Here is a 13,354-nt window from a genome sequence, read left to right on the forward strand (position 1 = left end):
GAATCCACATACCTTTGAACTTCTCATTCAAATTTTGAGGAATAAATCTCATATTGCTCAACGTTAAGCCTCTTCAGTTTCATTTGCCCAGACTACGTAGTTTCTGGGATATTTACATCTCAATGCAATATCAAATTGTTTGAAACACCCTGTATAATGTTTTTTGGGGGTTTTTTTTGTTTTTTTTTCCTCCAGAGCTAAGGATCATCACACCAAATATTGACTTTGGTGAGTACACCGAAAAATGTAGGTCAAGTTCAAGTATTAAACATTAACATTACATTTTGTAATATTATTCCGTAAATTCAGGAGCCCAAACTGTTGTAGTAAGTAAGGTGTCTGGTGTGGGTTCCGTTTTTATCACTACTGCTTTTTACAGCCCGTAGCAGATGTATTTGGGATTTGTTTTGCATCTATAAATTAGTGAACTGCAACCAGTAAATGGAACTGGTGACAGCATGGTTAGTTTGTTTGTCAATAAATTCTTGTTCACAAATGTCAGAGACTGTGTGACTGCACAAGGCTTCAGTGTAAAAAAAAATACGAGTGAAGTACACGACTTTGACTTCTGCAGCCAGGAACCATTCAGAGTTATTACTGATGATCATTTCAGAATGGACTGTGTGTGTGTGTGTGTGTGTGTGAGAGAGAGAGAAAGAAAGAAAGAAAGAAAGACACACACACACACACACACACACACACACACACACACACACACACACACACACACACAGATCAATTCTCACCCTCAGCCTGCGTCCATAAACTGTGACTTGTCCCCGTGCTTGCTCTTTCCGTTGTCTCCACTCCACTAAGTTGAGGCCATTATCTATAGGAAGGGTAACGTTCCTCCTGCTGACGGTTGGGTTCACAGTACCCGAGAGCAGATGTCGTTCTGTGTTCAACGATACTTCCATGCCATTAGCCAAAACCAGTCGTAGCGAGCCATCCAGTCCAATGTAATAACTGTTCTTGACTTGATCTGTGGAGAAATTACAGTTTGAAGGAAAATATTACAGCAGGTAAAGTAGGGTTATGTTCTGACTAACACAGCTGCACACCTTATTTTGACGGAACGTCGAAAGAACAATAAGTGATTGAGTTGTTTTGTCTGAAAAGACCTTGGTACTGAAACAATAACTGAGTGGTGCGAGAAAGTTTTGAAAAATAAAAAATAAAAAAACAAAAACAGTCTCCCAGTGTGAACAGTCCAATAACAGACAGTGTGTGTAAGTAGGGAGCGTATTGGGGTAAACTTGTGTATCAGCAACCGTGGCGATACGTGGATGCAGCTGGCTCTCTTTGTTAACACAGACAGATTTCAGTAAAGTAGAGGTGTAAAGAGACTAACAGAGGAAGAGAGACAAAGAAAAAACAGAAGAGGGAAGAAGAAAATACTAAAAGCCAAAAAAAAAAAAGAGACAAATAATGTAGGAAAGGAATGCAGCACACGTGTGTGAGTGTCAGTCAGCACTTTCACAAGGCCCACCATGAATACAATGCTCATTACCGGCTACTGTGAATTAATGAGTTGATGAGAGCTGCACTCATTACGCTGCAGTGCTCTCAGCCGAGACAGAAATGTGCAGCGGGCTCCCTTGTGAAAACATGTGTTTCATATGTAATATAAACTAAAAGTGACAGTTAAGCAATTTAAATTATTGCACATCATAATATTAAAAAGGAATCACTGTACAGGTTATCCATGTGCCCTTATGTAATGGATATAAAGGTCGAGTAATCCTGCACGCTGTGTGCCTTTGCATTCCTAAATGAACCCTGCTGAGCTCGAAGTATCATTCAGACAGGTAGAAGAGGAGATGAGAAAGTAAATCAAATTATACTTTTTCATAATCAGAACAGAAATAAACATGTCCACCTTTAATACCCGCACGTACAGTAAGTAGGATAAAATGAGAAATGATGATAGAAGGAAGTACAAATCCATAGACGGCGCTCCTGAACACACACGCATACACACACACACACCTGGTTACAGTGCTAATAAATACCACAAGGTCAGCACCACTGAGAGACGCGTATATCCAATTGATTCAGTGTACGAGCACAGCCAAAATGGTTTCCAGTTACAAAGCAGACAAGAGTGAATTAATTAGCAGTGAAACAACTGGCTCTGCACCCGCACCCCCTCTCTCCTCGCTCCACGTCTGTAAAGCAGATTCTCCACACAGGGTCATCATTCTGCACTGACCAGTGGATCCATCTGTGTATAACGTCTCCAACTGAAGGAAACAATCGTCTCACATATTCATAGTGTCTTTTTCCTAATATGGAGCAATTCTGTGCTTTTCCACCACCAAAGAGCTGTGGGGTTTGATTCCAAAAGAGAAATGCTGATGGTTTGGAACAAAGAACTGGTGATGTCGGAGATTGGGGGGTAGTATCATTTCATTGCCATGACAGCTATTAAAAACACCCGAACAGAGGTTTCTAATATTACTGAGCGCTATATCTACATAACTAGAGACCTGTGCAGGTCTGAGCTCAGCCTTTTTCTGATTGAGAGATAGAAGCTATGGTACATCATGAGCCTAATTATGTTCAGACCTGTTCAGGGTTGGACTCTCCACCATCCAGCGCTCGAGTGCCTAGTAGCCATAGACTGAAGTGTGCCAGTGAGTGTGACTAATTGCTATAACCTACTAGAGGCTCTAGAAGGTTATAGAAATGCAGCGGTATGGCCTAGGCTTTATACAATGCAAGACATCAGCAACTCAGAATGGTAAATTCTTCCATTAGATTAATCTGTGGGGAAAAAGTTTCAGGAACTGGCATAAAGGCACATAAATAGAAAAAAGATAGCCCGTTCAGAAATACGTTGACGCCAGGATTCGAACTGACACTGCAAAACCTGCTCCTTTCCTAGACAGCAAGCTGGACCGCTCAGCCACAGAGGGTTACATCATAATGCAGATTATATAATACAGGTTATATAACATGACACATACATAGTCAGTACGCACTGGCGCCACACCACAACTGTAGAATCGCTACCTGAGGCTGGCACACCAAGGACCATCTTACATTCTTAAACACGCTCGAACTCGGTTAAACATACACATACAGATAAATGTCTCTATAGGCTTGAGTCAAAGGCTGAGCCAAAAAAAACCCCAAACAATTCTAAATCTCACACTAACTATTTTTAAAGGTAGGGTAAGTAATTTTGGAGAAACCAGTAAAAATAAGCTCGATTTTGAAAGTATCCAACTGCTTAGTGCTCCTTTCAAAACACATGAATGTGCACTGGTTGATTACTGCTGGAGGACGAGTCTGAGAGTGTGTTTGGGGTGGGCTGGGGGGTGGTTTAGAGCGTAGCGCATTGTTGTCACATCCAAATACCTCATGTCTCATTCACATGTAAGAAAACATCGTAATAATTAATGAGAACAATAAACATGGCTATCATGAGGTTAGTACTCACAGCTGTTGACGAGCTCGCACAGCTTTAGCAATACAGTCATGTGAAAAAAATACAACCCTGATTCCAAAAAAGTTGGGACAAAGTACAAATTGTAAATAAAAACGGAATGCAATGATGTGGAAGTTTCAAAATTCCATATTTTATTCAGAATAGAACATAGATGACATATCAAATGTTTAAACTGAGAAAATGTATCATTTAAAGAGAAAAATTCGGTGATTTTAAATTTCATGACAACAACACATCTCAAAAAAGTTGGGACAAGGCCATGTTTACCACTGTGAGACATCCCCTTTTCTCTTTACAACAGTCTGTAAACGTCTGGGGACTGAGGAGACAAGTTGCTCAAGTTTAGGGATAGGAATGTTAACCCATTCTTGTCTAATGTAGGATTCTAGTTGCTCAACTGTCTTAGGTCTTTTTTGTCATATCTTCCGTTTTATGATGCGCCAAATGTTTTCTATGGGTGAAAGATCTGGACTGCAGGCTGGCCAGTTCAGTACCCAGACCCTTCTTCTACGCAGCCATGATGCTGTAATTGATGCAGTATGTGGTTTGGCATTGTCATGTTGGAAAATGCAAGGTCTTCCCTGAAAGAGACGTCATCTGGATGGGAGCATATGTTGCTCTAGAACCTGGATATACCTTTCAGCACTGATGGTGTCTTTCCAGATGTGTAAGCTGCCCAGGCCACACGCACTAATGCAACCCCATACCATCAGAGATGCAGGCTTCTGAACTGAGCGCTGATAACAACTTGGGTCGTCTTTCTCCTCTTTAGTCCGAATGACATGGCGTCCCTGATTTCCATAAAGAACTTCAAATTTTGATTCGTCTGAACAGTTTTCCACTTTGCCACAGTCCATTTTAAATGAGCCTTGGCCCAGAGAAGACGTCTGCGCTTCTGGATCATGTTTAGATACGGCTTCTTCTTTGAACTATAGAGTTTTAGCTGGCAATGGCGGACGGCACGGTGAATTGTGTTCACAGATAATGTTCTCTGGAAATATTCCTGAGCCCATTTTGTGATTTCCAATACAGAAGCATGCCTGTATGTGATGCAGTGCCGTCTAAGGGCCCGAAGATCACGGGCACCCAGTATGGTTTTCCAGCCTTGACCCTTACGCACAGAGATTCTTCCAGATTCTCTGAATCTTTTGATATTATGCACTGTAGATGATAATATGTACAAACTCTTTGCAATTTTACACTGTCGAACTCCTTTCTGATATTGCTCCACTATTTGTCGGCGCAGAATTAGGGGGATTGGTGATCCTCTTCCCATCTTTACTTCTGAGAGCCGCTGCCACTCCAAGATGCTCTTTTTATACCCAGTCATGTTAATGGCCTATTGCCAATTGACCTAATGAGTTGCAATTTGGTCCTCCAGCTGTTCCTTTTTTGTACCTTTAACTTTTCCAGCCTCTTATTGCCCCTGTCCCAACTTTTTTGAGATGTGTTGCTGTCATGAAATTTCAAATGAGCCAATATTTGGCATGAAATTTCAAAATGTCTCACTTTCGACATTTGATATGTTGTCTATGTTCTATTGTGAATACAATATCAGTTTTTGAGATTTGTAAATTATTGCATTCCGTTTTTATTTACAATTTGTACTTTGTCCCAACTTTTTTTGAATCGGGGTTGTAAGTACACCCCATGGAAATTGTAGATTTTTCTCAACATATTTATATAAGCAAACATTTCATCCTTTTGACACAGTGCCTACAGATAAAGGTGATATACTTGAACAAAACAACAAGGAAAATTAGCCCTTCTAGTCATTTATTCAACAAAAATATCAATAGATGTAATATTCTTCTGTGGAGAAAGTAAGCACACCCTTGGCTTCAGAAGCTTAGTGTTGCCGCCTTTAACAGAAATAACTTCTTGTAAGCGTTTTGCAAAATTGTCCACCAGTCTCTGACTGAAATTTTTGACCACTCTTCCATGCAAAATTCCTTCACTTGAAAGGTATTTGAGGGTTTTCTTGCACACACTGCCCTTTTCAAATCTCTCCACAACATTTTATTGGGGTTCAAATCTGGGCTTTGACTAGGCCATTCCATAACCCTCCATTTCTTCTTTCTGAGCCATTCCTTGGAGGATGTACTAGTGTGCTTAAGATCATTATCTTGCTGAAAGGTCCACCTCCGCTTCAACTTCCAACTTTTGAACCCATGGCCTCACATCACCTTCAAGCGCTCTTTGATACGATTCAGAATTCATAGTTGAATCAATGAATGCAAGTTTCCCAGGCTCTGAGGCAGCGAAGCAACCCCAACCCCAAACATTTCCACCACCATGCTTCACAGTTGATGTGAGGCTCTTCTCCTGAAAAGCCATCTTTGGTCTGTGCCACACGTGTACTCTTACTGTGGCTAAACAACTCTACCTTTGATTCATCTGTCCTTAGCCATTATTCCAAAAGGCCTAGTCTTTGCCCATATGTTCATTGGCAAACTGTAGTCTTGCTTTAACATTCTTTTTGGACAGCAAAGGCTTTTTCCTGGCACGCCTCCCATGCAGGTCAAATTTCTCCAATCTCTTTCTGATTGTACGTGTGCACTTTCACACCAACAGCTGCAAGAGTTACCTACGGATCCAGTGATGAAATTTTGGATTTTTTAAAATACTTTTTTTTAAACATCAAACAGTCTGCTCTTGGGTTGGATTTGCTGGGGCGCCCAGTCCTGGACAAACTGGTAGTTGTTTGAAATCTACGCCACTTGTAGATGATTTTTCTGACAGCGGAATGATTTATTTCTAATAATTTAGAGATCTTTTTTTCGAAACCCTTGCCAGTTTCATAGGCATCCACAACCTTTTTTCTGAGCTCCTTAGAGAACTCTTTAGAGCTTGGCATGATGACACCACACACTTCAGTAGCAAATAGAACACCAGACCCTAGATGTCAGGTTTAAATAAGACGGGTTCCGCCTGCAGCTCCACTTGCAAGAGGTATTAATCAATGGCAGCTAATCTGGAACACCTGATTGTAATTTTATGGACTTGAAAGTGTGATAAATGTGTACTTACTTTTTCCAGGGTGTCCTTACATTTTTTTAAAATTTAAGTTATGAAAATGATTACAAAATGTCGACTTTATGTCTCGTTTGTTGGCGTATATTACCTTTATCTGCAGGCACTGTATCAAAGACAGTGAAACGTTTGCCTGTTTAAAGATGTTGAGAAAAATCGACAATTTCATGGGATGTACTTATTTTTTCACATCACTGTATGTCTGCAGCTGCCACAGATGACAGATTTTCTTCGTTTTGTTGTCAGCTTTGGTATTTGATCTATTCATTGCTGTCGGGATCTAAAGAGAATTTCAAGGAAGCTAACAAAAATGCTTCTAAAATAAATGATCTACCCTGCCTTTAAACCATAGTCTACTCACACTAGTGTAAGGGCCCGGTCCCACAAAACTGATAACTATAACTAGGACTATCCCTCTGCCTGAATTTAGTTCCAGTCTGGAGCAGTCACACCACAACTATAATCCTGACTATAATATCGGTTGGTCCTGACACTCAGGTAAATAAATGCATGCAACTTAGGAATAGTCATGCAAGTTTTTTCCAAGTAGTAGCGCATTATTCTGGGTCGTACTGTACAGCCTGGACTTCAAAACAACCCATGTACACACTCCAGTGGTTGATATAATACGGACAGGTCACAGACTATGGAAATGTAATAAAAAAGGATTCAAAATACGGAGTGGTTACGGATTTTAATACGGATGCATCACGGATGCTAATAATTTACAGGTTGGTCACAGATGTTTCAGTATATTACAGATTGGTTACCGATTTCATACCGATGATGCATCACGGATAAAAAATTAAGAAGTCTAAAACAATTAAATGTTTGGACTGCTGAAGTTCGTAATTAAAATATCTTACCTGCACTTATATGTTTATTAATTTACTATTGATGTGTCATGGGCGGCGTAGTGGTTAGCACTGTCACCTCACAGCAAGAAGGTCCGGGTTTGAGCCCAGCGGCCAGCGAGAGCCTTTCTGTGTGGAGTTTGCATGTTCTCCCCGTGTCCGCGTGGGTTTCCTCCGGGTGCTCCGGTTTCCCCCACAGTCCAAACACATGCAGGTTAGGTTAACTGGTGACTCTAAATTGACCGTAGGTGAGTGTGAATGGTTGTCTGTGTCTATGTGTCAGCCCTGTGATGACCTGGCGACTTGTCCAGGGTGTACCCCGCCTTTCACCCGTAGTCAGCTGGGATAGGCTCCAGTTTGCCTGCGACCCTGTAGAACAGGATAAAGCGGCTAGAGATAATGAGATGAGATGAGGTTCAAGCTTGGAAAAATCGCTCCAGAAGCAATCTCACTGATACAGATAAACCCAGACCTGGGCTATAGGTCTCGTAATCAGTCTGGTGTGACCACCAACCACATAAACTGCAGGGGAATGATTTATTTATAGTTATTGTTGTAGCTATAGGTATAGTTATCGGTATTGTGGGACCGGACCTTAAGGATGTGTTCTATGATAAAGACTTCAGTGTACTTCTTCAGTCTGGATAAGAACATCTGCTAAATGCTGTAAATGTAACTATATTGTTTCTCGTTATTGCATTCCTTCCTTTATATATAGTTCAAAACAGTCATATTTTATTAGTTATGAAAGCTGAAATGATCTGCTTCTTAAACCAATGGAAATGTGAAATGTGGTGCGGTTCTATAAAAACATTCGCTGAATCAGCACAGACAGTGTTAGTAGAAAAGCAGGCAACATTATCTCTCCGATGCTGTTATACTAGGCCTAATTTAAAACCTGGGAAAAGGTGAGCCTTCAAACCAAGTGCCTGTGGGAGAACGGCAAAATCATTACAACTTTTGACGATGAAGACCAGGGAATTCAAATGCGATTATTGGAAATCGACGAGGGCTTGGCCAGCTGCAAAGCAGAATATCAAAATATGCAAGAAAACTTACAACCTTAGGCTCGTGACCCACAAACTTCGACATGTTCCTTTGTCTCTCCTTTGAAAGTGGAGAGATTTAAGGTTGGGTTTCCTACAGCACACAGCGGAGCCTCCACATGTGAAGTGGGAAGAAGGGAAATCTATGGCTGCTTTTATCTTTCTATGTGACGAGTGTTATGGGAATTTTGTCTGAGCGAGAACAACAAGCACATTCCTGCATTCTTTTATTCATGAAGCTACATGTGTGAAGGCAAACAGAGCTGGTTGTCAGCAGAAAACACACTGTTTTACACACACATTCAGGGCTGCCACAAAAACAAAGCGCTGTGTTCGTAGGGCGTGGTACTGTTGCAGGTGCTGGAGGTGAATAGCAGCTTAAGCAGCTAAATGAATCAATCTCATTCTTACATGTTGCCATTTAGTGCTTAGTGTTAGCTAATTAACATAGTCAACAGACTAGATTACAGGAAAAAAAAATACCAATTTCAGATTTGATATGACACTAATATTTTGGGGATATTTCATGCAGAATCTTGCACACAGGTTGGACAACTGACCTTGCATGAGTGTATAAAATGTTCCCGAGGCTGAGAGGTTGGTTGTGACGATGATGTCCTCTTTGTTGGAGCCTTCAGCCTGCACTCGCACGGCACCATCAGAATCAGTGCGGTAGCTGCTCACCCTGCCTGTAGGGTAGGTCACATTCGTCAGCCGCCCGTAACTGTCGTACCTGAGGAGGGGGTGAGACAGAAATTGCCAGAGAGAGAGACACACACACAAAGAAGAGGGTTAGAGGTCAGGCTATTGCTACTGAAAAAAAAATAAAATTGAAAAAGCAACTGGAATACTGGAACGATTCTCCACTTCTCTCAATAACCTCGTATAAAGCAATACAACATTACGAATGTTGTTTTTTTTTAATCATGGCGTGCTGCGGGCGGCACGGTGGTGTAGTGGTTAGCGCTGTCGCCTCACAGCAAGTAGGTCCTGGGTTCAAGCCCAGCGGCCGGCGAGGGCCTTTCTGTGTGGAGTTTGCATGTTGTCCGCGTGGGTTTCCTCCGGGTGCTCCGGTTTCCCCCACAGTCCAAAGACATGCAGGTTAGGTTAACTGGTGACTCTAAGGCCAAGTTTACATTAGACCGTATCAGCGGATCATCAGATTAACGTTTTTAAAACGATTCGCGTGCACACAGCAACACCAATACACGGATACGCTCGGCTCCGCAGGCATCCTGCGCTCCAAATCACTCCGCCCTGAACAGCGAGTGCCCTCTGGAGGGTGCGCACTCCAGCCCTGCGCAGCTCACAGAGCGCGCGAGTGAAGTGCACGAGCCACGATTCGGGACTGAGCCGCTGTGTGTGTGATCTCAGCGCATATCACTTACCACTTGCAAGTGGAAGGATGGCAAGCCTAAAGACAATCATAACTACACAATGGGCAGTATTTGCATCAGTATTTTCATACTTTTATACTCTTTAATGAAAGGTGAGACAAGGCGGAAGTCTGCGCCGTTTTTCAGCAGTCGCGTCACATGACCAACGCCAGCGAATCAGGAAGGTGGATGTCACAGTGACGTTGTCCAATGACGACGCCAGCTAGAGCTCAGCACAAGCGTATCCGCGTATCTCAATGTTTACACAGCACCGGACCAGACACGATCTGGATTGAATACGTGGACCCTGGCGGATTCCTGTTTCCCGGCGTTTCCAGGCGGTTTAATGTAAACGGACAGTGCATCCGCGAAGAAAACAAGACAGATACGGTCTAATGTAAACTTGGCCTAAATTGACCGTGAGTGTGAATGGTTGTCTGTGTCTATGTGTCAGCCCTGTGATGACCTGGCAACTTGTCCAGGGTGTACCCCGCCTTTCACCCGTAGTCAGCTGGGATAGGCTCCAGCTTGCCTGCGACCCTGTAGAACAGGATAAAGCGGCTACAGATAATGAGATGAGATGAGATGGCGTGCTGCACTGAATATTGGCTGCAGCTCACTTAAGAGTTTGAGTTCTGCAGGTGAACTTACTTTATGATAGTACTTACACAACTGCCTCCATACCAACTCTAACACAATAAAAATGCAATAAAGAGCAATGCACAGCTAAATAAAACCCTCTGTCACATGCCAGAGCATCACTGTGAAGTCAGTCCTCTTTTCAAACACCACCCATCTCTTCAAATTATGAGCGAGCACATCTTCTCCAAGACTTTTATCAGGCGTGTGATTGAAGCCTGTGGGGATCTCAGAAACGTCCTGTTTCTCTAATAACTTTCAAAGCGGAAGTGATGGCGGCAGCTGGGCCACAGCCGTCGTGTGCCCCCCCCCTTCAGTCTCATCGGACTGAAATGAAAGACAGAAAAGGCAGCGCTGTTACTGACAGAAATTGGTTCTGATCTGCAGGGTAAAACTTCTGAGGTATGCGAAGAGTGCTTGAAACACAGTGTGGTATTAAGCGCAGAATGGGGTTGTCCTCTGTTATTTTCATGAAAAGAAGTAAAGGGCGATAAAATACTAGGCCTCAGTACTGCTTTTCTACATAGATTAAGAAAACGTTCTATGAAGGTGGTGAGGCAATAGCATCACATTTTTCAGCTTTTCATGCTATTAAATACATATACTGGCTCTCAGGCAATTCCACTCCAGTTAGACTTACTCCAGCTATGTGACCCGAGTGTCAGGATGATAATATTATGGAAGAAGTTATTATGGACTGAGCCACAGCCTATATTTCGTCCCAATTTCCAAGCAGGATAAGACAAATGAGTCAGCTGCCAGTCCATAAGGCACTAACATGATACAGATAATGATCTGTTCCTCTCGAGCCCCATCAGCAATCACATAAGCCTGGTCTTAAAAATCATCTCCATTTCCAAATCCGACCTGGACATAACAATGACTGTTGTTCCTCAGTCACTTTGTCTACTTCAACAGCTCAACCATGTACACTGTTTGAAAGTTCTGCCATCTCTTCACTCACTGAGCCTATTCTTTCCTTCTCTGGTTTAGACCCTTCGCTTTTGTTCTGTGTTTTGATCCTGTACTGCTCTGTGCACCTGATCAATTGACCATTGCCTCTTTTTCAGTATTTCAGTCTGTCAGTATGAGCGCCTATTGTCATCGTCGTCATCACCGCCGAACCCGATCCGGGCTTGGAGGCGAACAGTGCTTAATTTGTGAAGTGGGAGGTCCCGGGCCGGAACGCAGGAGGTGGGTGGGTCCGGCGACTCCAAAAAAAAAAAAAAAAAAGGCGGGGGGCGGTTTACTATAACTTTACGCACACACGCCTATTGCATGACATGTATTGCAACAGCACCAGTTATCAAATCCTGGACAACAATGGACAACGCTCAGAATGTTCTCCAAACAGGCACTCAAGTTCACTCTCGCTCTCCACACATACGTTAAAGCAGGGGTCGGGAACCTTTTTGGCTGAGAGAGCCATGAAAGCCACATATTTTCAAATACATTTTCGTGAGAGCCATATATAAAAAGTGACGCTGAATACAACTAAAATGCATTTTTACGTATGACCAACAATTTGAGTGTAATATATTCTTTTTCATAATGAAGAGGCTCTTGACATGCCGTCTTCCTCCTGTCCCCCGCTGAATATTTTGACGCAAACGTGTTTCGCTTGGCGTGTTTCGAAGTGCCACTTTATTTCATTGTTTCATCGATGCAATCTTGTCATTGTATAGGCCTATTGGACACAAAGCAGAACCCTCTCACCCCACAAAGGCGAATTCCTCTGTCCATTCCTGTTGAAATGTATGGTCATGGAGGTGATCTGATCCATTTAAATAGCTGCCGGAACACCGAATGAAATGAAAATAGCTGCCGGATCCGACGACGGAGGTTCCGGATCTTGTTCCGTCATGTTCCGGCTCAAATTAAGCCCTGGAGGCGAACCATATTTGGTTACCTTGGCCAGAATTGCAGCAGTAAGGTGGCCAGTTCCTTTCTGAGCACTCTCACACACACACATTCACACCTATGCAGGGTTCTAACTATTCTAAAATATCAGCGTAGTGGCACCAGTCATAACCGCCGGGGGTTCAGGGGCCGCCTTAGGGCCCTGAAAGCTCACGGGTTCTACATGCTCGGAGATGCATTCCTGGCACTTGCAGGCCTCCCTGAAAGTCACTCTTTTTTGGTAACAATAATGAGATTTTTTTTTGCCAGAAGGTGCTGTGATTGTTTTTGATTGAAGACTTATTACCTCCGCCAAGGAGGTTATGTTTTCGGTAGCGTCGGTTTGTTTGTTTGTTAGCAACATTACGGAAAAAGTTATGAACGGATTGCTCTGAAATTATTTCCAGAGGTGTGACTGGGCACAAGTAACAATCCATTAAATTTTGGTGGTGATCCGGATCACCTTCTGGATCCCGGATTTTTTTAAAGGATTCTTGGCGGAGGTCTGCGCTCTCCGAGTGCTTTTCTAGTTATATTTAATATTCAATTATATTAGTGACATATTTATGGAATAAGAATAACACAACCAGTTGATGTTCACCAAGTGTCAGTTTTCTTTTCAGCTTCAGCCATTCAATTACAGTACATGACTATCCAGATCTAACTCAGGGACCGGCACAACATAAGGAAGGAGGTAAACCGGATGAGCATGATCAGTGACATTCTCAACACGGAACTACTCGGGCAACTATGCACTGGATGCTTACATGGACGGGGAGTGGAGTATGTCCGAATGTAGAACATTTGCATGGCAGCGTGCCATCACCACCGCATGCGGATAACAAGAGAAAATTAAACAAAGGACCACATTTTCAAGATTAACAAGTATTTTTATTAGTGTAGCAGCAACTTTTACAGGCGTGTCGGCAAGATTGTGGGCGTAGCGGTAAGGAAGCACTGCGTATCGGCCCGATATGCTGAAAAGGCCGAGTTAGAACCCTGCTATGGACAATTTAGAGTAGCCAGTTTACCTAACTGCATGTTTTTGGTCTG

General features: G+C 42.7%; 1 protein-coding gene across 4 annotated transcripts in view; it reads right to left on the reverse strand.

The window, feature by feature from the left end:
* Window positions 1–13,354, reverse strand: part of tenm4 (teneurin transmembrane protein 4) — a 353,388-nt gene that overhangs the window by 28,691 nt on the left and 311,343 nt on the right. For all 4 annotated transcript variants that reach the window (XM_060944153.1, XM_060944154.1, XM_060944151.1 and 1 more), the window contains 2 exons: window positions 8,948–9,120; window positions 747–982 (listed from right to left, as the gene is read on the reverse strand). In XM_060944153.1, the coding sequence (XP_060800136.1) occupies window positions 747–982; window positions 8,948–9,120 (409 nt within the window). The remainder of the gene's footprint in view (window positions 1–746; window positions 983–8,947; window positions 9,121–13,354) is intronic.

The sequence above is a fragment of the Neoarius graeffei genome, chromosome 17 (genome assembly GCF_027579695.1).
Source record: "Neoarius graeffei isolate fNeoGra1 chromosome 17, fNeoGra1.pri, whole genome shotgun sequence".
Lineage (NCBI taxonomy): Eukaryota > Metazoa > Chordata > Actinopteri > Siluriformes > Ariidae > Neoarius > Neoarius graeffei.